Source organism: Chiloscyllium punctatum, chromosome 17, assembly GCF_047496795.1.
Source record: "Chiloscyllium punctatum isolate Juve2018m chromosome 17, sChiPun1.3, whole genome shotgun sequence".
Classification (NCBI taxonomy): domain Eukaryota; kingdom Metazoa; phylum Chordata; class Chondrichthyes; order Orectolobiformes; family Hemiscylliidae; genus Chiloscyllium; species Chiloscyllium punctatum.
In genome coordinates, this window is record NC_092755.1 from 95,632,254 (window position 1) to 95,654,670 (window position 22,417).

General features: G+C 41.4%; 1 protein-coding gene across 1 annotated transcript in view; it reads left to right on the top strand.

The window, feature by feature from the left end:
- The window catches only part of pxmp2 (peroxisomal membrane protein 2), a 46,812-nt gene that overhangs the window by 14,544 nt on the left and 9,851 nt on the right, over positions 1 to 22,417 (top strand). Inside the window, exons 2-4 of the mRNA XM_072588002.1 lie at positions 3,386 to 3,499; positions 15,819 to 15,981; positions 18,772 to 18,891. Coding sequence (XP_072444103.1) covers positions 3,386 to 3,499; positions 15,819 to 15,981; positions 18,772 to 18,891 — 397 coding nt within the window. The remainder of the gene's footprint in view (positions 1 to 3,385; positions 3,500 to 15,818; positions 15,982 to 18,771; positions 18,892 to 22,417) is intronic.

A 22,417-nucleotide genomic window follows, 5' to 3' on the forward strand; every position in this document is an offset into this window, starting at 1 on the left:
TATACACACACAGCCTGGCAACCCTCACTGCACTAGAACCTGACAACACCCTCCACTCAGGATACAAATCCTCTCCTCATCTGCCTATCCTGATTTACACCCCACCTCACTGATATTCCATGCACTATGATTATTTTCGGCATTCTGATCAGAGCATTGACTTCTGGTTCTGGAAGTTGCTACCATGCTCAGATTTCAGAGATATGTCACCAAAATTGGAGGTGTAGTAGACAGCGAAGAAGGTTATCTCAGATTACAATGAGATCTTGATCAGATGGGCCAATGGGCTGAGAAGTGGCAGACAGAGTTTAATTCAGATAAATGTGAGGTGGTGCATTTTGGGAAAGCAAATCTTAGCAAGACTTATACACTTAATGGTAAGGTCCTAGGGAGGCTGCTGAACAAAGAGACCTTGGAGTCGTAGGTTGGTAGGATAGTGAAGAAGGCATTTGGTATACTTTCCTTTATTGGTCAGAGTATTGAGTACAGGAGTTGGGAGGTCATGATGTGGCTGTACAGGACATAGTTAGGCCACTGTTGGAATATTGCTTGCAATTCTGGTCTCCTTCCCATCGGAAAGATGTTGTGAAACTTGAAAGGATTCAGAAAAGATTTACAAGGATGTTGCTAGGATTGGAGGATTTGAACTATAAGGAGAGGTTGAACATGCTGGGGCTGTTTTCCCTGGAGCGTTGGAGGCTGAGGAGTGACCTTTATAGAGGTTTATAAAATCATGAGGGGCATGGATAGGATAAATAGACAAAGTCTTTTCCCTGGGTGGGGAGTCCAGAACTAGAGGGTATAGGTTTAGGGTGACAGGGGAAAGATATAAAAGAGACCTATAGGGAAACTTTTTCACGCAGAGCCTGATATGTGAATGGAATGAGTTGCCAGAGGAAGTGGTGAAGGCCAGTAGAATTGCAACATTTAAAAGGCATCTGGATGGGTATTTGAATAGGAAGGGTCTGGAGGGATATGGTGCAGGTGCTGGCTGGTGGGACTAGATTGTGTTGGGATATCTGGTCAGCATGTACGAGTTGGACCGAAGGGTCTGTTTCCGTGCTGTATATCTCTATGACTCTATATGCATAGCTGGTAAGAAAATTCAAGGGAACACAACCCGGACCTAAGATGCACCCTCTCTTGCACTCCAGGTAATGTCTCCTACCACCACCACCACACCACCAATTTCCCCCTCCCCTCCATTTATCTTAAACTCTGCATCATTGAACTGGTCCCTTGTCACCTTGCACTGGTATTTTACCCACTTGCCATCCTACTGACTTGGCAACCCACCCCTACCCATCAGACATCCAGCACCTGTAGCCCTATCCTTTTGGTATTCTCCCCGTCTGGTACCCTATCCATGCTTACCAGACATTTTGCCCCCCTTCCTCCCCCCTTAAAAGCAAATCTATTTGGTTCTGTACCCTAACCTCTCACTTACCTTATGTACTTACTATCTGATAGCAGCTGTCAAAGTGGCTGTGATTCTGGATCTTTAACTTTTAGAATTCTGGATTTCACTGCTGTGAAATGGAGGCGTGGTTTGCGTGGTTTTCAAATCAGTTTGAAACGAAAGAGAGCTGTCAGAAAGGAAGTATGGCTCCCCAGTTCTGAAGAAGGCCTGATTGGAGCATCCTGTCAGACATGTGGAGCTTTCTCCATTCATAAAAGCAAGGGGCAGGATGGTAATCTTTTTTGAGATTGTCAATCCTCACAAAATCCAGCCCATTGTGTTCAGTTTGTGGGCACTATACTTGAGGAAGGGGTTTTTGGCCTTGAATGTTGTTTCATTCTATTGAATCTTTGCTGCACAGTGGTTGAAAGAGTTAAGTTTTGAGAACTGTTTGGAATACAGTGTGGTCTATGCAATGAATATGTAAGGTGATGCTGAGACAGTGTTTACTGAGATAAGGGAGTTCTAGAATTGTGAAGGGAGGAGTTCAGTGCATAGACTTAAAATTAGAACAAAATCATTTAGGATGATGCTGAAGTACATTTCTTCAAACAAAGCATGTGAAAATCTGGAACACTTTCTGACAAATCGTTTATTAAAACTATTGTCAACTGATAATTTTGAAATTGAAAAGGGTAATCTTTTGTTGGGCAAAGGTATTAAGGAACCAAGGCAGGTAGATGGAATTAAGATATAGACCAACCAGGATTTTGGGGTGGCACAGTAGCTCAGTGGTTAGCACTGCTGCCTCACAGTGGCTGGGAGATCGGTTTGATTCCAGTCTTGGATTTTACCCATTCTCTCTGTCTCTGCGTGGGTTTCCTTCAGGTGCTCTGGTTTCCTCTCACAGTGGTAAAAACAATGACTGCAGATGCTGGAAACCAGATTCTGGATTAGTGGTGCTGGAAAAGCACAGCAGGTCAGGCAGCATCCGAGGAGCAGTAAAATCGACGTTTCGGGCAAAAGCCCTTCATCAGGAATACAGGCAGAGTGCCTGAAGGGTGGAGAGATAGTCCAAAAACATGCAGGTTATATGGATTGGCTATGTTAAATGCCCTATAGTGTCCAGGGATGTCAGGCTAGGTGCATTAGCCATGGGGAAATGTACATGTACAGGGATAGAGTGGGATGGGGGGGAAGTGGGGTTGGGATCTGAGTGGGATGCGTTTCAGAGGGTCAGTGTGAACTCGATGGGCTGAATGGCCTACCTCCTCACTGAAGGGATTCTATGATTCAATGAATATTTCAACATAATTACTACACCTTCACTTCAATAAATTAGAAAATGAAAAATGTACTCTTGGTCCTGTTTGTATTCACCTATTTTACAATTTAGCTTGCCTCGATTCTCCTAATGTTAGAAAGGGGAATTGGCTTCAGAAGTCCATAGTGTTAGGTACATTAGTCAGAGATGAAAATATGTTGCTGGAAAAGCGCAGCAGGTCAAGCAGCATCCAAGGAGGAGGAGAATTGACGTTTCGGGCATGAGCCCTTCTTCAGGAATGTAGAGGGAGGAAGAGAGCTTCTTCAAGGAAGGCATCCTTGCAAGAGGATTCGCAGTAGGTTAAAATCTTCTAGAAGAAAGTGAGGACTGTAGATGCTGGAGATCAGAGCTGAAAATGTGTTGCTGGAAAAGCGCAGCAGGTCAGGCAGCATCCAAGGAGCAGGAGGATCAACGTTTCGGGCATGAGCCCTTCTTCAGGAATCTTTGAGGAATCCTGAAGAAGGGCTCATGCCCAAAATGTCGATTCTCCTGCTCCTTTGATGCTGCCTGACCTGCTCCCGCATGAGTCAGAGAGAAATGGGTCTGGGTGGGTTACTCTTTGGAGAGTCGGTGTGGACTGGTTGAGCTGAGAAGCCTGTTTCCACACTGTAAGGAATCTAATCTAATCTAATCTAAATTAACATTTTTCCTTTTGCTCACAGTGGTATTCTGTCAGGACTTGGAAATGTTTTATCTCAAATTATGGAGCAACGAGGCAAGGGCCCAAACGTGAAGACTCTCACCTTTAATGGTCCAGTCAGATTTGGAATATTTGGGTAAGAAGAACTAGTCTACCGATGGTATTTTGTTTTTAATTGTGTATTTAAGTGGAATCGTTGGATTTGCTGATCAAGTAGTGCAAGCATCGTAGTACATACCTTTTGTATTTGCCCACTGTGACAGCATGTCACCAGTGCTTTGATAGTTATTCGATGTGAATAAGTGATTATTTTGATTCTGTCTTTGATGTTAATTTATTTGAATAATTTAAGGGATTTGAGGATTAAGATTTTCCTCATTTTATTGTCCATTTTCAGGTAGTTTCGAGGTGACTGTTGATGAAATACGTCAGATGGCAGAGAAAATGTTTGTGTTCCAACATGTGCAGCCAATGCTACTGTGAATCAATCATAGTTTAAGTAATATTAAATGAAAACACATCTAAATGACGAGCTTATAGGTAGTAGGAAATGCCTTGAAGTGTGTGGAGTTTAATGTGTTATAAAGATTGTATAATTGGTTCCATTCTTTAAATTAACACATTTGTTTCCTATTTCTTGAATTGCACAACTGAGAAATGCATAAGCAGAGCTTTCAACACAGAACAGGCCATTGGATTCTACCAGTTGATGACACGTTTTCTCCTGTGTGAGAAAATAGTCTAAACCACATTTGCTTGCTCTCTTCCTATAATCCCTGTCACATTTTCTTCATCAAATTATTCAGTAATGTTGACATAGTTTGCTGTAACCATTCAACCTGGAAGTGAATTCTACAGTTCCTCTTGCTTTATTCTATATTTTTTGCTTTTAATTTTGCACTCATCCTCTCTCATTATAGACCCCTTAATTATTGGAATTAATCTACTATTTTATGCCCTGTTACACATTGTTCCAAGTGCGTTTCTTTCAATTTAATACATTAATCACCAGTAATTAGAGAACTCAGAGTTTGCTCGTACCTGTGCTATTAATAGATAAAAAAGGAAGATCAATATGATTTGTGCAGAGAGGCCAGGCTAATCAGGCGTTATAAGCTACTGTCCAATATATCACACTGTCCCTCCTGACCAACAACTTATGCTTTTATGAAAACATATCCAAAACAACATGCATGTCACACAAAGCCATGTAATAACCATCACCAGCAAGAGAGAATCTAACCATAATCCTTTGGCATTGAATCGTATTACCATTGATTATCCTTTAATATTCTGGGTTTACCATTGACCAGAAATAGAATTAAACCAGACATGTAAATAATGTTGCAATGACAACAGATCTGAGGCTGGGAATTCTCTTCTGTCTTCTGAAGTAGTGAAATCTTGGCATCTGACGTATGTTTATTATTTATGTCTTACACTGGATGTTGTTTTGACATCTAAATGTGCCCAGATAAGGGAGTCCTACCCATTTTCCTAGTGAGACATATTGATTCTGGGAATCCAAGATGGAGGATGGGAAAAAAATTGTGGTTATAAGAGCTGCACCTGTTTTGAAGTATTTTAGGTGTTGGAGGTGACTTCCTCGAATTCCAGGAGCAGCAATTACTGTTTTATATATTGTTGCATTGTTTTGGAACTTTGGGGAACAAAAGATCAAAACAACGGCACTTTAAAAAGGAGGAAGACAGACAAAGGCAGTGGCCATATGGTCAGAGAAAGAAACCTATTCTGCTGTCTGACACAGCAGTGAATCTGCCCAGTTACTGCCTTTGCTATTTGAGTTCAAGTATCTCAGAGTGCATCCACGAAAAATGACCAAACACTGAAATTCACAGTTGATCTTGGAGGAACCTGTGTGGGAGAGCTCACAGCACAGGAACTGATAAGTGCGCAGCATTTGAGTGTAGCCTTGCTGTAATTCTACAGTTGTGAGTAGAATGGGTTCTTTCTTGATTACATGTTTTTCTGAGATCTGTCTCAGATTAAATTTTAAAAATATAAGCTATAAGTATTAAGTTAGCTTGGAGCAGTTTATTTTTAGAGCAATAAGATGGGGATATTTTCTGGGTCTGTAGATTGTGAAGGAGCAAAGATGGCCATTAGTAGAGTGATGTACTCTTCCTGTCGGATGTGGAAGTTTAGGGAGAGTTTCCATGTTACTGATGATTATGTCTGCAGGACGTATCTTTGATTGCGAATCCTATCAGATTGCATGGATCATTTGGAGCTTCAGTTTGTTGCAATTAGGAATTTACAGGAACTAGAAGGTATGCTGGATGGCAGTTATGGGAAGGGAGAAAAGCTGCAGATACAGTCAGGTAGATGGATTAACTCTAGGCCCATATTACAGAGGAGGAAGTGCTGGTTGTCTTGAAATATAAAAAAGTGGATAAATCCCCAGGATCTGATCAGGTGTAACCTAGAACTCTGTGGGAAGCTAGGGTAGTGATTGATGGGCTCCTTGCTGAAATCTTTGTAATATTGATAGTCACAGGTGAGGTGCCGGAGGACTGGAGGTTGGCTAATGTGGTGCCACTATTTAAGAAAGGTGGTAAGGACAAGCCAAGGAACTATAGACCAGTGAGCCTAAAGTTGGTAGTGGGCAAGTTGTTGGAGGAAATCCTGAGGGAGAGGGTGTACATGTATTTGGAAAGGCAAGAACTGATTAGGGATTGTGAAACTTGCAAGGGTTCAGAAAAGATTTACAAGGATGTTGCCAAAGTTGGAGGATTTGAGCTATAGGGAGAGATTGAATAGGCTGGGGCTGTTTTCCCTGGAGCGTCGGAGGCTGAGGGGTGACCTTATAGAGGTTTATAAAATCATGAGGGGCATGGATAGGGTAAATATATAAAGCCTTTTCCTTGGGTTGGAAGAGTCCAGAACTAGAGGGCATAGGTTAAGGGTGGGAGAGGCAAAACTTCAAAGGGACCTGAGGGCAATTTTCTCACACAGAGGGTGATGCGTGTATGGAATGAGCTGCCAGAGGAAGTGGTGAAGGCTGGTACAGTGGCAAAATTTATGGATGGATATATGAAAAGAGAGGGTTTAGAGGGATATGGGCCACGTGCTGGCAAATGGGACTAGATTAGGTTCAGATATCTGGTCGGTGGGCCAAAGGGACTGTTTCTGTACTATATATCTCTACGGCTCTATGACTCTAAATCCAATGAGTCGACTTCTCAAACTGAAATAGCAACTGTAGCACATTGTAAAATTCTATCTCCAGTGGCTGGATGTAAGTTTATGTTCATGAGCAACTTAATTGTACATATTGAACCACAAAATCAAGGTTTTGAGTTGGCTCAGCTATGATCCCTAACTCCCAATGCTGTAATCTCATTTTAAACCTACAATTCCTCTAGCATTTTTGGACTTAGTGACTTGTAGATTCTCTTACTTGTATTTATAAAATACCCTTGCCCTAAGTAGAGGTGACTACTTGGTAGAAAAGGAGTGCATAGTATGATGAAATTTATGGCAAAATCTTGTTTTTTTTTGAGGAAATGTGTCATCCATTTCCTAAGGAAACTAAGACTGATACTGAGTTTGGAAATCAAAACTTCTAGTGAAATGACGTAAAAGAAGACAGTCATTATAGCTCAGTAGAGGTTCTTGAGTCCAGTGGTGGAATGCAAGCAAGTATCGAGGGTGGCTAAGGAACTAAATATACTTTGGACAACTTCAGTGTCTAGCACCATTACTGACTGAGCCAACAAAGTCTGAAAGGACATAGCTGCTTGACTGGATCTATGACAGGTGGTGAGAGAAGCACTAAGAAGGAATAGCTTACTTGACATTGCCCTCAACTGTCCCTGACATTATCAGTAGCAGTGACCATTACATAATCCTTGTGGAGATGAAGTGTTACATGTGTTATGGACCAGGCCAGACCCCCTCACAACATTTCAAGAAAGTCTCCCGGACCCAAATGTTGCTAGTTGTTTTAAGCAGCTGTATAGTGGATATTCCAGGAGTGATGCAACAGGCCCAACCACTTAGTTTTAAACAAAACAGAATTTATTTGCAAGATTATCGAATGAAACACAAACAAAAATGAACACAATATAGAATAACTTAACCTATCCGAAAGCCCAACAGATTATCCCAACTTAATGATGCTGTTCCAAGTACTTACACCAATCCCCATACACAACCCTTGACCAAAAAAGGTAAAACCAAACACAGGATCTTACAGGAGAAATGTCGGAAAGAGGGAGGAACTGCACGGACCTGTGGATCCAGTAGTTTCACAACTCTGGCTGCTAAAACCAAACCAAATCTAACCAGAGATAAGCTGAGCTGGGAGAACTAGCCACTCCCCTTTCATTGTATACGTTTTTTTTTATTTAAGAGCTTCTTCAAGTAAATCAATCCCAGATATTTTGGAACCTGTGTCTTTTTGACCTCCTGAAAAAAAAACCAAGGACAACATAATTTTGTTTAAGGAGCAGCATCATCATCATCACACATTGCACTAAATTAGATTAGATTACTTACAGCGTGGAAACAGGCCCTTCGGCCCAACAAGCCCACACCGACTCGCAACCCACCCAGACCCATTCTCCTACATTTGCCCCTTCACCTAACACTACCGCCAATTTAGCATGGCCAATTCACCTAACCTCCACATTTTTTTTTTGGATTGTGGGAGGAAACCGGAGCACCCGGAGGAAACCCACGGAGACACGGGGAGAATGTGCAAATTCCACACAGAGAGTCACCTGAGGCAGGAATTGAATCCCGGTCTCTGGCGCTGTGAGACAGCAGTGCTAACCACTGTGCCACCGTGCCGCTCAAAACTGTGCTAAATGGATTGGTGGTTTCAAACAGATGTAACAATTCCAGACTGGGCATTATGAGGTGACGCGGGTAATCAGCTGCACCAGAATTGTATTCAACAACATTCTGTAACTTCACGACTTGACATACCCCTTACTCTACCATAGCATCATGCCAGGTGATCAGTCCTGGTTTAAAGACGAGGGCAGGAGATCATTTCTGAGAACACCAGGCATACCTAGAAAGTGCCACAAAAAAAAACTTGTCTATCAAACAGTGGAAGCAGCATGAGATAGACTGAACAGTATGATCTCAAAACCAAGGGATCAGATCGAAGCTCTGCAGTCCTGTCACATCTAGTCATGAATGATGATTGACAATTACGTAACTGATAGGAGGGGCTCCTCGAATATTACCATCTTCAACAGTACAGGATCACAGCAAATCCATGTAGAAAGTAAGGTTGAAGCATTCGCAACCGTGATCAGCCAAAAGTGTCCCTGGGTTTTCCGTTTTGACTTCTCCCTGCTGCAATTCAACTGATTTGATTCACTCAACATGATATTGGTAATTGCTGAATACACTGGATACTGCAGGGACTATGAGCCTTAACATTCGAGGGATAGTGCTGAACAATTGTGCTCCAGCTGAGGCCATGCACACGCTTTCCAGAACAGCTACAAGATTGGCATTTACCCAGTAATGTGGAAAGCTGTTTTCATAACAAAGGGGACAAATTCAACTCTGCCAATTAATCCTCATCAGCAAAGTGGTATAGGATGCCAATAGTGGAGTTGCTTAGCAATAACCTGTTCACTGCTGCTTTGAGTTCCACCAGAGTCACGTAGCCCTTGGCTCCGGTTAGTCTTGATCCAGACATAAAGAAAAGAGCGGAATTCCCGAGGTGAGGTGAGAATGACTGCTTTTGACATTGAGGGAGTGGTTCATCCACAGTGATATGAAGGATCCCTCATTGGGAATTAGTAGAGGGAATCACACAGGCTACAATCATATCCAGTACAAAAAATGATGGTTATGGTTATTGGACATCTGTGGCGGAGTTCCTCAGGGCAATATCTTCGGCCCAAACATTTTCAGCTGCCTATCCTGAATTGTCATATCATATAACCTTCCTTCTCTGTATCTATGATAGGAAGTGGGGATACATGTGGGGATACAAGTGGGGATACCTAGATGATTCCTTCATTGCTGAGGAAGTTGGTGTTCATAAACAGCAAGATTTAAATAACGTTTGAGCTGACAAATGGCAGTAACATTTGCAACATCTGAGTTCTGGGCAAATACCATCTTCTACAAGAGAGAAGCTAATCATCATCCCTTGATAGTTTTTGACATTACTGTTGCTGAATCCCCTACTATCAACATCCTGGGGTCACCATTGACTGGAACTCTACTAGACCAGCCATGTAAGTACTTTGAATACAAGAGCAGGTCAGATACTGGGAATAATTTGGTGAGTAATCACCCTATTGCTTCCCTGATGCCTGTCCACCATATACAGGGAACAAGCCAGGAGTGTGGTGGAATACTCTCAATCTGTCTGGATGAGTGCAGCTCTTAAAAAAAAAGTCAAGAAACTTGACAATATCTACAATGACTTGACCTGTGGTACTGGTATGCCATTTAGCACCTTCAACATTCATTGCCTCCATGATAAACACATGGTGGCAGCAGAATATTCCCTCTCTTGCAAGATGCATTGCAGCAACCTGCAAAGACTCCTTCAACAGCATCTTCAAAATCTGGTGACATATGTCACCGAGCAGGACAAGGTCAATAATTGCGTGAGAACACCCTGTGCAAGTTTTGCTCCAAGTCAAACACCAACCTGACTTGTAATTATATGACTATTCCTTAAGTGTCACTGGGTAAATATCCTGCAATTGAATCCACAACAGCACAGGTGTACCTACACTACATGGAGTACAGTGGTTCAAGAAGGTGTCTTACCACCATATTCTTGAAGACAATTCAGGATAGGCAATAAATGCTATTTGGGGACGGTTCCTTTTGTTTAGAAAACTATATGTCTAATTTTCTTCAAAAGAGAGGGAGACAGAAAGCAGGAATTTAGAGGTCAGTTAGCTTCACATCTGTTATAGGAAAGATTTTCGAAGCCTTTATTTAATATGTTATTGGAGACCACTTTGAAAAGTTTAAGCCAATTCGACAGAATGCATTTTTTTTGTAAAAGGGAAATCATATTCATTTGAGGAAGTAACATGTGCTGTGGTTGAAGGAATCACTGGATGTAGTGTACAAAGATTTTAGGAGATATTTGATAAGGTGCCAGTGAAAGGTTGTATTGGAAAATAAAGCCTGTTGGTTTAGAAGATAAGAAATTGATAGATGACTGTTGACTTGACAGGAATAAATAACCATGAATATTTCATTTTTTTCACTTGGTAAATCATAACAAATAGTGTGTCCCATGGATCAGTGCTAGAACCTCAACTTTTTACTATTTATATAAATGACTTTGATGAAGGAGACAAAGGTATGTGTACTGATTGGAACCAAGTAGATCTCATTGACTATGAGGTAATTGATTGGCCCAGGCTAACACTCTCAATTGGCCCTGGCTGACGGATATAAACAGGGGATTCAGAGGCTCCTCACTTCAGGGATTGACTCCAAACAGGCTGCCCACAGCCAGTATACTTTGCATACGTAAATAAAAAATGTGACTTGGTGACCAGGTACCAGCCTCTGTGCAGTTGTTTCAACATGTTTGGCAAATTTGCTAATGTTACAAATAAAGGAAGGAAATTAAATTGTGAAGTGGACATTGGGCTATAAAAATATATTTGTGAGTAGGCAAAAATTCGTCAAATGTGGAGCGAGCATTCCCCTCCATCTAATGTTGGGATGGAGATGTTTGAGAGTGTCAAGTTCCGAGCAGCGAGGATCACCAACAACCTGTCCTGATTCACCCATGTTAATGCAATCATCAAGAAAGCACAACAATGCCTGTATTTCCTCAGGAAGCTAAGGAAATTCAGCATGTCTGTAAAGACTCTCCCTAACGTTTATAGATGCAACATAGAAAACATGCAATCCGGGCACATCACAGTTTATGTTCTGCCCAGGACTGCAAGAAACGACAGAAGTTGTGAACACAGCCCAGTCCATCATGGAAGCCAACCTTCCATCTGGACTTCTTGCTGCCTTGGCAAAAGGCAGCTGACACAATCAAAGACAGATCCCCCCATCCCAGTTATAATCTCTTCTAACCTCTTCTATTGGGCAAAATATACAAAAGCTTAAACAATTGTACCAACAGATTCAAGCACAGCTTCTTCCCCGCTGCTTTTAGAGTTTTGAATGGACCTCTCAAATTTTAAACTTAATGTTGATCTCACTCTTTATGCACCATCTCTGCAGCTATAACATTGTATTCCTTACGTAGTCTTATTACCCTTATGCACTTTGTACGGTATGATCTGCCTGTACTACATGCAAAAGAAACATTTTCCCTGCACCTGGATACATGTGACTGTAATAAATCAAATCAAAACAAGTGGAGTATCATGTAAAAATATGAAATTCTCCATTTTTGACAGGAGGATGGAAAAAAATCTATCTGGTGACAGTTTATATAACTCTGAGGTGCAAAGGGATCTGGGTTTCTTCCCAAAAGGCTAGTATGCAGGTACAGTAAATAATTAGGGAATCTGATAAATAGAATGTCGCTTATTGTGAGGGGACTGAATATATATCAAAAGAGGTTGTGCCTCAGTTAGACAGGGCATTAGTGAGTTCACATCTACGGTATTGGTCAGTTTATTTTAGGGAAGATAAATATGTTGGAAGCAAATGTAGCTACTGTACCTTTGGTTCCTTTGTTTAAATAATTTATATAATTTGAAAAGAGCTGAAGCCCTAGCACTTATCCCTGTGCAAACACTCATGACATCCTGTCAGCCTGAAAAAGTCTAATTTATTCCTAATCTCTGCTAGCCAGCTAATCTTCTATCCATGCCAATATGTAACCCCAACAGCATCAGCTTTTATTTTCTGCAATAACCTTTGTGACACCTTATCATAAGAACATAACAATGAGAAAGAGAAGTTGGCAATTCATGGCCCCTCCATGCTTCACCGTTCGATATGATCATAGCTGACCTCATCTCGACCTCAACACCACCTTCCTACCTGGTTTCCATAACCCTTCAGTAAGGAAAAATCTGTTAATCTCCTCATTAAATTTGCTCAGTGTCCCAGCATCTACCACACCTTTGGGGTAATGAGTTACACAAATTCATGATGCTTTGATGTAATTTATCCTCATTTCCATTTTAAATCTGCTATCCTTTATCCCAAAACTATGACTTCTTGTTCTAGATTGCCCCACATGAGGAAACATCCTTTCTATGTCTACTTGGTCAATGCTTCTTAGCATCTTATATACCTCACGTAACTCTCATCTCATTCTTCTAACCTCCAGAGAGTATAGGTCTATATGGTATTTGGAAATCAAAGTATAATATATCCACTGTTCCCCTTTATTTACAGTACATGATTCTTCAGGGAAGTCCAATGAATTTGTTAAACATGATTTTCAAGAACACTTACCTCCATTAGCAATAGCACAATTCCAGTGGGAACCAGTTCATGTGCTTCGTTCTGTGCATGTGCTTCAATGTTCATGCCGTTCTGAGTATGCGCCCATGTTCGTGCCATTCTGCGCATGCACAATGTCTGCGCCGCCGTGTACATGCTTGGTGTCAGTGTTGGTCTTCACACCTTTGTGTGCTTGTGCTGATGTCCATGCCAAAGTCTTCATTGAAAGCTGTGGTGCTGGAGAAGCATGGCAGTTCAGGCAGCATCCAGAGAGCAGGAGAGTTGACGTACTGGGCATCAGGAATGATGAAGAGCCTATGCCTGAAACGTCGACTCTCCTGCTCCTCGGATGCTACCTGACCTGCTGTGCTTCTCCAGCACCACACTTTTTGATTCATATCTCCAGCCCTCCACGCCAAAATCTCTGGATCGTTCTGCGCATGAGCAGTGTCAGCGTTGGTCTGCGTGCCATTCTGCACATGCACCAATGTCAGCTGCCAATAGAGCAGCTTTCTGTGACACGTACTGTACAGAGAGTAGCTTTCTTACTTTTTTTTAATGTACTGTGTTAAATTTACTTCAGTTTTGTTTATAAATATGATTTCAACCTTCATTCAGGCTGTGCTATACTTTGTGTTAGATGATTGGGTGATTCTTGAATGATCGTGAGTGATTATTTTAAGCTGGTCTGCCCCAACCCCACTTTTCCCATTGATCCCTTTATTTCTATTAAGCCATTTTCTATTAAGCATGGTTTCGCTGGAACGCAACTATGGCATTATAGGAGAACTAACCTGTATTTGCCAGTCAACTTCTTCCACTGTGCCACAGGAAGAACCAAAGACTGGACTGCAAAAAAGGTGGAGAAATAAAGGAGCACTTTCATTCACCAACTCCCTCATTCACCAAACCTCCAGTTTCTTACTCAGTCCAAGTTACATTCTATGTTAAGGTGTACTTGGACTGCTTAATTTCTAATCCTGAAATGCTGTGCAGAGCTGTTCTACAGACACCAGATTAAACTAGGTAGGAGCAAATTACTGCAGATGCTGGAGTCTGTACTGAAAACAATAAATGCTGTAGATCACAATAGGTTAGTTAACATTCACGGAGAGACAGAAAGCTAATCTTTTGAGTCTAGATGACTCATCATCAGAGCGAGGTAAAAACAATGACTGCAGATGCTGGAAACCAGATTCTGGATTAGTGGTGCTGGAAAAGCACAGCAATTCAGGCTGCATCCGAGGAGCAGTAAAATCGACGTTTTGGGCAAAAGCATCAGAGCTGAAGTGAAGTGTGGATGGGGTAGCATTTATGCTATAGTTGCGGTAGGGAGATGGTTCGGGGTGTGTGGCTGTGGTGGGGTATAGAGTGCTGGTGGAGAAAAGATAGTGGTAGTTCTAATTGAGTGATCTGAATTTGAGAATGGTAGAACAATAGTGTGTCTAACTGCCAGATTTAAAAGACAAGGCAGTCCTACTGAGGTGGGGAGGGGAGAGAGGACATGGTAACAAAGAATGTAACGGGTAAAGCTAAAAGAAAGGGAGGAAATGGGAGTTGGTTCACAGTTTAAAGGTGTTGAACTCAATATTAAGTCCAGAAGGGTGGAAAGTGCCTTGTCTGAAGATGACATATTGTTCCTCCAGTTTGCGCTGTGATTCACTTAAGCACTGCAGCATGCCGAGTAAAGACAAGTGGGCACACGAGCAGGACACTGTCTTGAAATGATCGGCTATGGAAAGATCAGGGTCATGCTTGTGCACAGACCGGGGATGTTCTGCAAAGCAGTCACTCAGTCTGCTTTTGGTTTTTGCAATGTAGAGTAGGCCACATTGGGTGCAGCGAATACTCTACACAAGATTGGAGGTGGTGCAGGTGAGATACTACTTTACTTGGAAAAACTGTTTGGGCCACTGTTTGATGGTGAGCAGGAAGGAGGTGAAGGTGCAAGTGTTGCACCTTCTGCAGTTAAATGGGAAGATGTTGTGGAAAGAAGGGGTGGTGTTGGTGGTCATGGGATGGACTAGGGTGTCCTGGAGGGAACAATCCCTATGAAATGCAGGAGTGAGGGGAAGATTTGTTTGGTGGTGGCATTCTGCTGGAGTTGTCTGAAATGGCAGAGAATGATCCTTTGATTGCAGAGGCTGGTGGGATGAAAAGTGAGGACAAGGGGGACCTGATCACACTGTTGTGAGTGATGGGAAGGGGCAAAGGCGGAAGCATGTGGGCTAGGTCAGATGCAGTTGAGAACCCTGCCAACCATAGTGGGCAGGAAACTAAAGGATCAAGGAAAACTAAAGTAATTAAGTAAAGAACTGCTAAATGAAGACAAGACTAAATGTTTAGAAAAAGATTGATCTTCAAGATTACCTCACTCACCAAACTCCCAGATTGATCTTCAAGATTACTTCACTCCCAAACTTCAAGCTATTCTCCAATAGTGCTGGTGGAGAGTCATTCCTACTGCTAAATGTACAAAGGCAACAAATAGTGTTAGCTGGAATGTTTGTTTGGAAAATTGCATTCAGCTGAGCTAGCACCAGAATTGTGCGATGTACCTCAATTGCCATTTTGGATCCAAAACAGCACTCATAGCCAGAAGCATGTGCTTTTCAACTGAATATTACCAATTTCATTCCTTTTTGTGACAATTTGTCTTGGGCTGAATATGATAAAATTATTTGAAATTGGGAGTTTATTTGATTTTGAGCTGGTTTTAGATCACACAGCTGCAGCATTTTTCAATTTAATTTGTCCCTTTTCCAGACATTTTTGATGTTATTATTTCTGCTAAATACAGGGCAGCTTCACAACAGATTTGTTTTTGAGAAGCTACACTGAGCTAATTCTGTAACTGTTTATTCTCTCTGGCTTAGTCCATTGCTAAGCTATTGTGTAGACCAAAGATGTTTGAACTATTAACTTTGCTATGTCATCTCTGACACAGGTGGACTGATTCCAGTAATTAAAACTTATCCTCTTATTGAAGCCAAATCAGAAGCAAAATATTCTGAAATAATAATTTTCTTTCACTTAAAAGAGGTTTGTGCTTTTATTTTCTTTTTCAGGTTGGTTTTCACAGGTCCACTGAGTCATTATTTTTACCACTATATGGATAAACTGATACCATCCACTGTTCCCTATTCTCAGATCAAGAGACTTCTGTTGGATCGTCTGATGTTTGCTCCAGTATTCCTTGCTCTTTTTTTTGTGGTTATCAGTCTACTTGAGGTGGGTCCTAGTGAGCACTTAAGGCCAAAACAATTATCCTGGGATAGCTGTCATGGGTGGCTGACTGAGAGTTAATATGAGGTTAAGGAAGAGATGGTAGGTTTGTGAAATCGGTGACAAAAGGTTTGCAGTGCTGAGATTTTAAATGGTGTAGTTATGGACTCTGAAAGAGATTACAGCACTGTTGTATTCTGGTAAGAAAAAATTATGAGAGTTTTGGAGGCCTGTCAAGAGAATCAACATTGGGTTGATTTTTTTAAAGCAGAATTTTAATAAATCTTTTGTAGAGCAATAATGCTAACTTGCTCTTTTTCCTACCATTCAGCTTTGTTCGTCTAACCAGAAGCTCTCGCAGAAGTTGCAAACATTATGTAAATTCTTCCTATTTCATTTTCCTTCAATATCTGCTATAACAGGAATGTATCCACCAAAACAATATTTTAATATTTCTAAACATCCATAAGCACCTTATGGCATATTCATAGATCCTCACAGACAAACCTTGACAAATTGGTGTAAGTCTAGATGGATTCAGTGATCTAGAAAGAACAAAATCGTGTTTTGAGATCATTTCATTTAAATGTCTGATCCATCAAACCTCGAAAAAAAACCATGGATCTTAAGTAATAAATCTGATTTCCTGTTGTAACACCACTCTTCATAGACTAGTAGGTGTTTACAGCACAAAAGGAGGCTCATCATGTCTGTGCCAGTCAGCAGAAATCTGACTACAACAATCCCATTCTCCAGCTCTTGGCTCATAGCCATGGAGGCTATGGCAACACAAGTGAATTATCTTGTAAATACTGTTTAATTGTAATACAAGTTCCTGACTCAACACCTTGCAGGCAGTAAATACAGACCCCCACCACCAAATGGGTGAGAAATTCTCCCCTCAACTCTCCTTTTAGTTTCTAACTCTTCCTTAAATCTATGCCTCTTGGTTATTGACCTCAAGTGACTTCCTAACCATTCTATCCATGCCCCTCATAATTTGAGACACCTTTGTAAGGCCCCTCTCTACTTTTGCTGATCCAAGGAAAAACCCTCGCCAATCCAATCATTCTTCATAGCTCACATTTTGCAGGCCAGGCAGCTTCCTGGTAAACCCTCTTTTGTGCAATCAACTTCTTCCTGCATTGTGGTAATCAGAACTGCACACAGTCCTTCAGTTGTGGCCTACCCAGTGTTTAATGTAGTTCTAGCATAATCTTCCTGCCCTTGTATTCTCTGCCTTTACTAACAAAGGCAAGTATCCCATATTTCACCTTGATCATCTTATCTACCTCTCTGCTACTTTCATGAGTTGGTGGATATGAATATCAAGGTTTTTCAGGTCTTCTGCATTTTCCAGGTTCTACCATTCATGGTGTAATCCCTTACTTTGTTTGTCCTCTCCTCGCATGTTGTTATGGATTCAATGTCATTTGCCAATGCCTTGCCCACCTGAGCAGTCCACTGATATCCTCCTGCAGTTTATGGCCATCATCCTCACCATTTACCACCCCACTAATTTTCATGTCATCACTGAACTTTTTGATCATACTCTCTATATTTAAATCCACATCATTAATGTACTACTGGAATACTGCATACAATTCTGTTGTGAAACTTGAAAGGGTTCAGAAAAGATTTACAAGGATGTTGCCAGGCTTGGAGGATTTGAGCTATAGGGAAAGGCTGAACAGGTTGGGGCTATTTTTCCTGGAGCGTTAGAGGCTGAGGGGTGACCTTATAGAGGTTTACAAAATTATGAGCGGCATGGATAGGATAAATAGATAAAGTCTTTTCCCTGGGGTTGGGGAGTCCAAATCTAGAGGGCATAGGTTTAGGATGAGAGGGGAAAGATATAAAAGAGACCTAAGGGCAACATTTTCACACAGAGGGTGGTATGGGTATGGAATGATCTGCCAGAGAAAGTGGTGGAGGCTGGTACAATTGCAACATTTAAGAGGCATTTGGATGGGTATATGAATAGGAAGGGTTTGGAGGGATATGGGCCGGGTGCTGGCAGGTGGGACTAGATTGGGTTGGAATATCTGGTTGGCATGGATGGGTTGGACCGAAACGTCTGTTTCAATGCTGTATAACTATGACTCTACAACACAAACAGCAAGGTCCCCAGCTCTGGGTTTGTAGAACCCCACTGGAAACAGATTTCTTGTCACAGAAGTGTCCTTCAAACCATGTATCACCCTCTATTTCCTGCCTCAGGACAAAATTTGGAACCAATTCCCTTAGATCCCATGGTTTAGTACTTTCTTGCCATGAAGGACCTTATCAAAAGCCTTGCTAAAGTCTATGTAGACCATATGAAATGTATTATTTTCATCAGCACTCCTGGCAAACTCCTCAAAGATTTCAATCAAATTTGTGAATCACCTTCACCTAACAACAAAAACTGAAATTGCTAGAGAAACTCTGCAGGTCTGTGGAAAGTAAGCACAGTCAACATTTAGAGGGTCTATTGACCCTTCTTCAGGAGTATTCCTCAGTATTAAGAAACTGTTGGAAGCGCTCTCCAGATTTACATTAAGCTAAGGTTTGATCTGCCTGATTTGGAGATATGGGTGGACATTAAAAATTCCATGTACTACTCCACAAATATTATTTTCTAACCAATCCTGCCTGTTTGTGGTTCACTGATTCACTGTGTCCACAGATCAAAAGTCACTGTTATATAAAAAATATTCATTTTGTAAGGTGCTTTGAGATCGTTTGTCTGCATCTTAGTTAGGAATGCTGAGAAATGTCATACACTAAAATGACTAAAAATATTGTTTGTAATAGGGAAAGAACCTGAAGTCACTGAAGGACAAAATGAAGGCAGGATACTGGACAGCACTAAAAATGAATTGGAAAGTTTGGACAATCTTCCAGTTTGTTAATATTAATTATGTGCCGGCACAGGTAAAGTATGTTTGGTTGCAGAAGCAAATATGATTGTTTCAAAACTTGTGCAACATGTACATGTTTTCCCCTGATTATTGAATTCTGGTCAAAACATTAAAATGGTATCACCCATTTCAAGGTATGTCTGTGAAATGTTGTAAACTGCCAAGCATGAATCAACACAGTTGTGCAAATAATGGGTACCATGCAATAGTGAACCCCATATTCATCTAGGTAAAGAACATTCAAGTTAAATATGGCAAATATGCAAATTCTGTCACTGTGATAACATCTACGATGCCCATGGTGAATCAATAACTAATCTTCCTGTGGAGCTTGTTGAGTCTTGAGTTCTCTTGGTAACAGGCAATAGCCTGTCCAGCTAGAACTCATCAGTGACAGTGTCCCTGTCCCTGGATTGGGAGGCCTGGATTCAAGTCCCACCTGCTCCAGAAGTGTGTAATAACATCTCTGAATATGTTGATTAGAAAAATAGGTTAAATTTAAAAAACAGACCCTTTTCTGTAGTTATGTTTGTGCCCAAGTGTCCTTTGAGAAGGAGCACTCAGTGAGCATAAATGCTGTTGATGCCTTTAGAGAGAGGTGGGTACCAAGGGTATACTGTACTTTATTTCCCTCTCCAGCTCCATTTGGATTAGTTCCTTGCCACTCTCCCTACCCAGCCTCTTATCTTTTTTGATTTGCTATGTTTGTAAGTATTCAATTGGTTGTACTGGTGAGTTACTGGTGATAGTAACTAATTTTTAAAAAGCACATCCCTTGTCCCTCTTCAGTGGTTATATTCATGCCCAGTGGCTTTGGAGAGGGAGCACACAGTATCCATCAGTGTTTTTGATGTTTTCAGAGAGAGGTGGACCTCGTGGGGATATGGTATTGTATTTGCTCATCCAATTCTATTTTGATTTAGTCCCTTCCTGATCTCCTTATCCAATCCCTTCACCTGTGGTGGTTTGCATTGCCCATGGTAGGCTTTTCTTATAAATATTTAATTGGCTATATGGGTAATTTATTGGTGGTAATTAAAAGGAAAAATGTAGGTAAAATTTCATTGTGATTGTGTTGATGGGAAGGTTGCTCAGTTGTGTGTAATCGCACTTTGGGGTTTAAAAGAAAACAGATCCTGTGTTCATGTCTAGGCATTCTTGGAGATGGACTAGGCGGTATCCATCAATGCTTTTGATGCCTTGAGAGAGAAGTTGGCACTGCAGGGGATACAGTGCTTTATTTCCCCCCCCAACTCCATTTTGATTTAATTTCTTCCCTCTCTCCCTATGATCCCTCACTTTTGATGATTTGCATTGTTCATAATGGGCTTTGCTTGTAAATGTTTCATTGGCTACAAGGGATGATAACTAGTGGTAGTTAAAATGAAAAGAAAACAAAAAGAAGTCAGTGATATTTGGTGGTGGGCAAGTTGCTCCATTTTGAGTGATAGCACCACTGGGAATAGATGAAAACAAAAAAAAGCTTTGCATGTAAGTTTCTAAGTGGCTACAATGGTGATTTTTGGTGGTGGTTAATCATTTAAACAAAAGCAAAACAGAAAAGTCTCTGATTTTGGTGGTGGGAAAGTTGCTCAGTTGTGCATGATAACACTAATGGGTATAAAAAAAGTATTTAAAAATTTTAAAAATAAATCTGACCCCTTCTGGATAAAAAAGAAAATGGAGCAGGCCTATTATTGACTGTTATGGGCTTTGCATGTAAATTTCGAATTGGCTATATGATGATGTACTGGTAGTGGTTTATAATTAAAAACAAACAAAACGTTATGGTGATTTGGTGGTGGGAAAGCTGTCGTGTGTAAAAACTCTTCTGGCTATAAAAAGAAGCAGACACCTCTGACTAGTCCCTTCTTGCTCTCCATTTACCTTTCTCACTTTTGCTGGTTTGCATTGCCTATAATGAGCTTTGCATGTAAATATTCAATTGACTGCATGGGTGATTTACTCGTGTTTGTCAGTAGTTGGAAAAATAATGTCACAGTAATTTGGAGGTGGGAACATCATTCAGTTGTCTGTAAGAGCGCTTCCAGATATGAAAAAAGAATCAGATGCCTACTGCCTGTAATGCACTTTGCTTGTAAATATTGAATTGATAACGTAGATGATTTACTGATGGCGATTAATAGTTAAAATGTTAGTGATTTTTTTGATGGGAAAAGAAACCATTCAGCTTTGTTTAAGAGCATTTCTTTTATAGAACGATAAAAGAAAAAAAAAGTAAAGCAGAAGCCCCATTATCCATAAAGGACTTTGTATGTAAATATCTAATTGGCTCCACAAGTGATTTTCTGGTGACAGTATTTAAAAACAAAAAAAAAAATCATGGTGATGTGATGATGGGAGAACACTATTCAGTTGTGTGTAAGAACATTTCTGGGTATAAAAAAATTGCAGACCCAGACTGCATTTTGATTTAGCCCCTTCCCACTCTCCCTAAGTCTCCCTTACCTTTTGGTTTGCATTGCCCTTAACAGGCTTTCCACGCCCCCAAACAACCCATCCTCCAAACCTGGCACTTTCCCCTGCCACCGCAGGAACTGTAAAACCTACGCCCACACCTCCTCCCTCACCTCTACCCAAGGCCCTAAAGGAGCCTTCCACATCCATCAAAGTTTTACTTGCACATCCACTAATATCATTTATTGTATCCGTTGCTCCCGATGCAGTCTCCTCTACATTTGGGAGACTGGGCACCTCCAAGCAGAGCACTTTAGGGAACATCTCCGGGACACCCGCACCAATCAACCACACCGCCCCGTGGCCCAACATTTCAACTCCCCCTCCCACTCTGCCGAGGACATGGAGGTCCTGGGCCTCCTTCACTGCCGCTCCCTCACCACCAGACGCCTGGAGGAAGAACGCCTCACCTTCCGCCTCGGAACACTTCAACCCCAGGGCTTCAATGTGGACTTCAATAGTTTCCTCATTTCCCCTTCCCCCACTTCACCCTAGTTCTAAACTTCCAGCTCCGTAACTGTCCCCATAATTTGTCCGGACTTGTCCTACCTGCCTATCTTCTTTTCCACCTATCCACTCCACCTTCTCCTCCCTGATCTATCACCTTCATCCCCTCCCCCACTCACCCATTGTACTCTATGCTACTTTCTCCCCACCCCCACCCTCCTCTAGCTTATCTCTCCACGCTTCAGGCTCACTGCCTTTATTCCTGATGAAGGGCTTTTGCCCGAAACATCGATTTCGAAGCTACTTGGATGCTGCCTGAACTGCTGTGCTCTTCCAGCACCACTAATCCAGAATCTAGTTTCCAGCATCTGCAGTCGTTGTTTTTACCTCTTTGCATGTAAATTATCCAGTTGAAAACCTGGGTGATTTACAGATGGCGGCTATTAGAAAAAAACAGTCATAGGTGATTATTTGATGGGAAGAAAACCATTCAATTGTGTGCAAGAGCATTTCTGGAAAAAATAAAACACAATCAGGGATGGGTCTGCAGAGCTGTCAGTCCTAGGCTGGGACTAGCTTATATATGCCATGGGTAGTGGCTCTGTTTTAGTGTT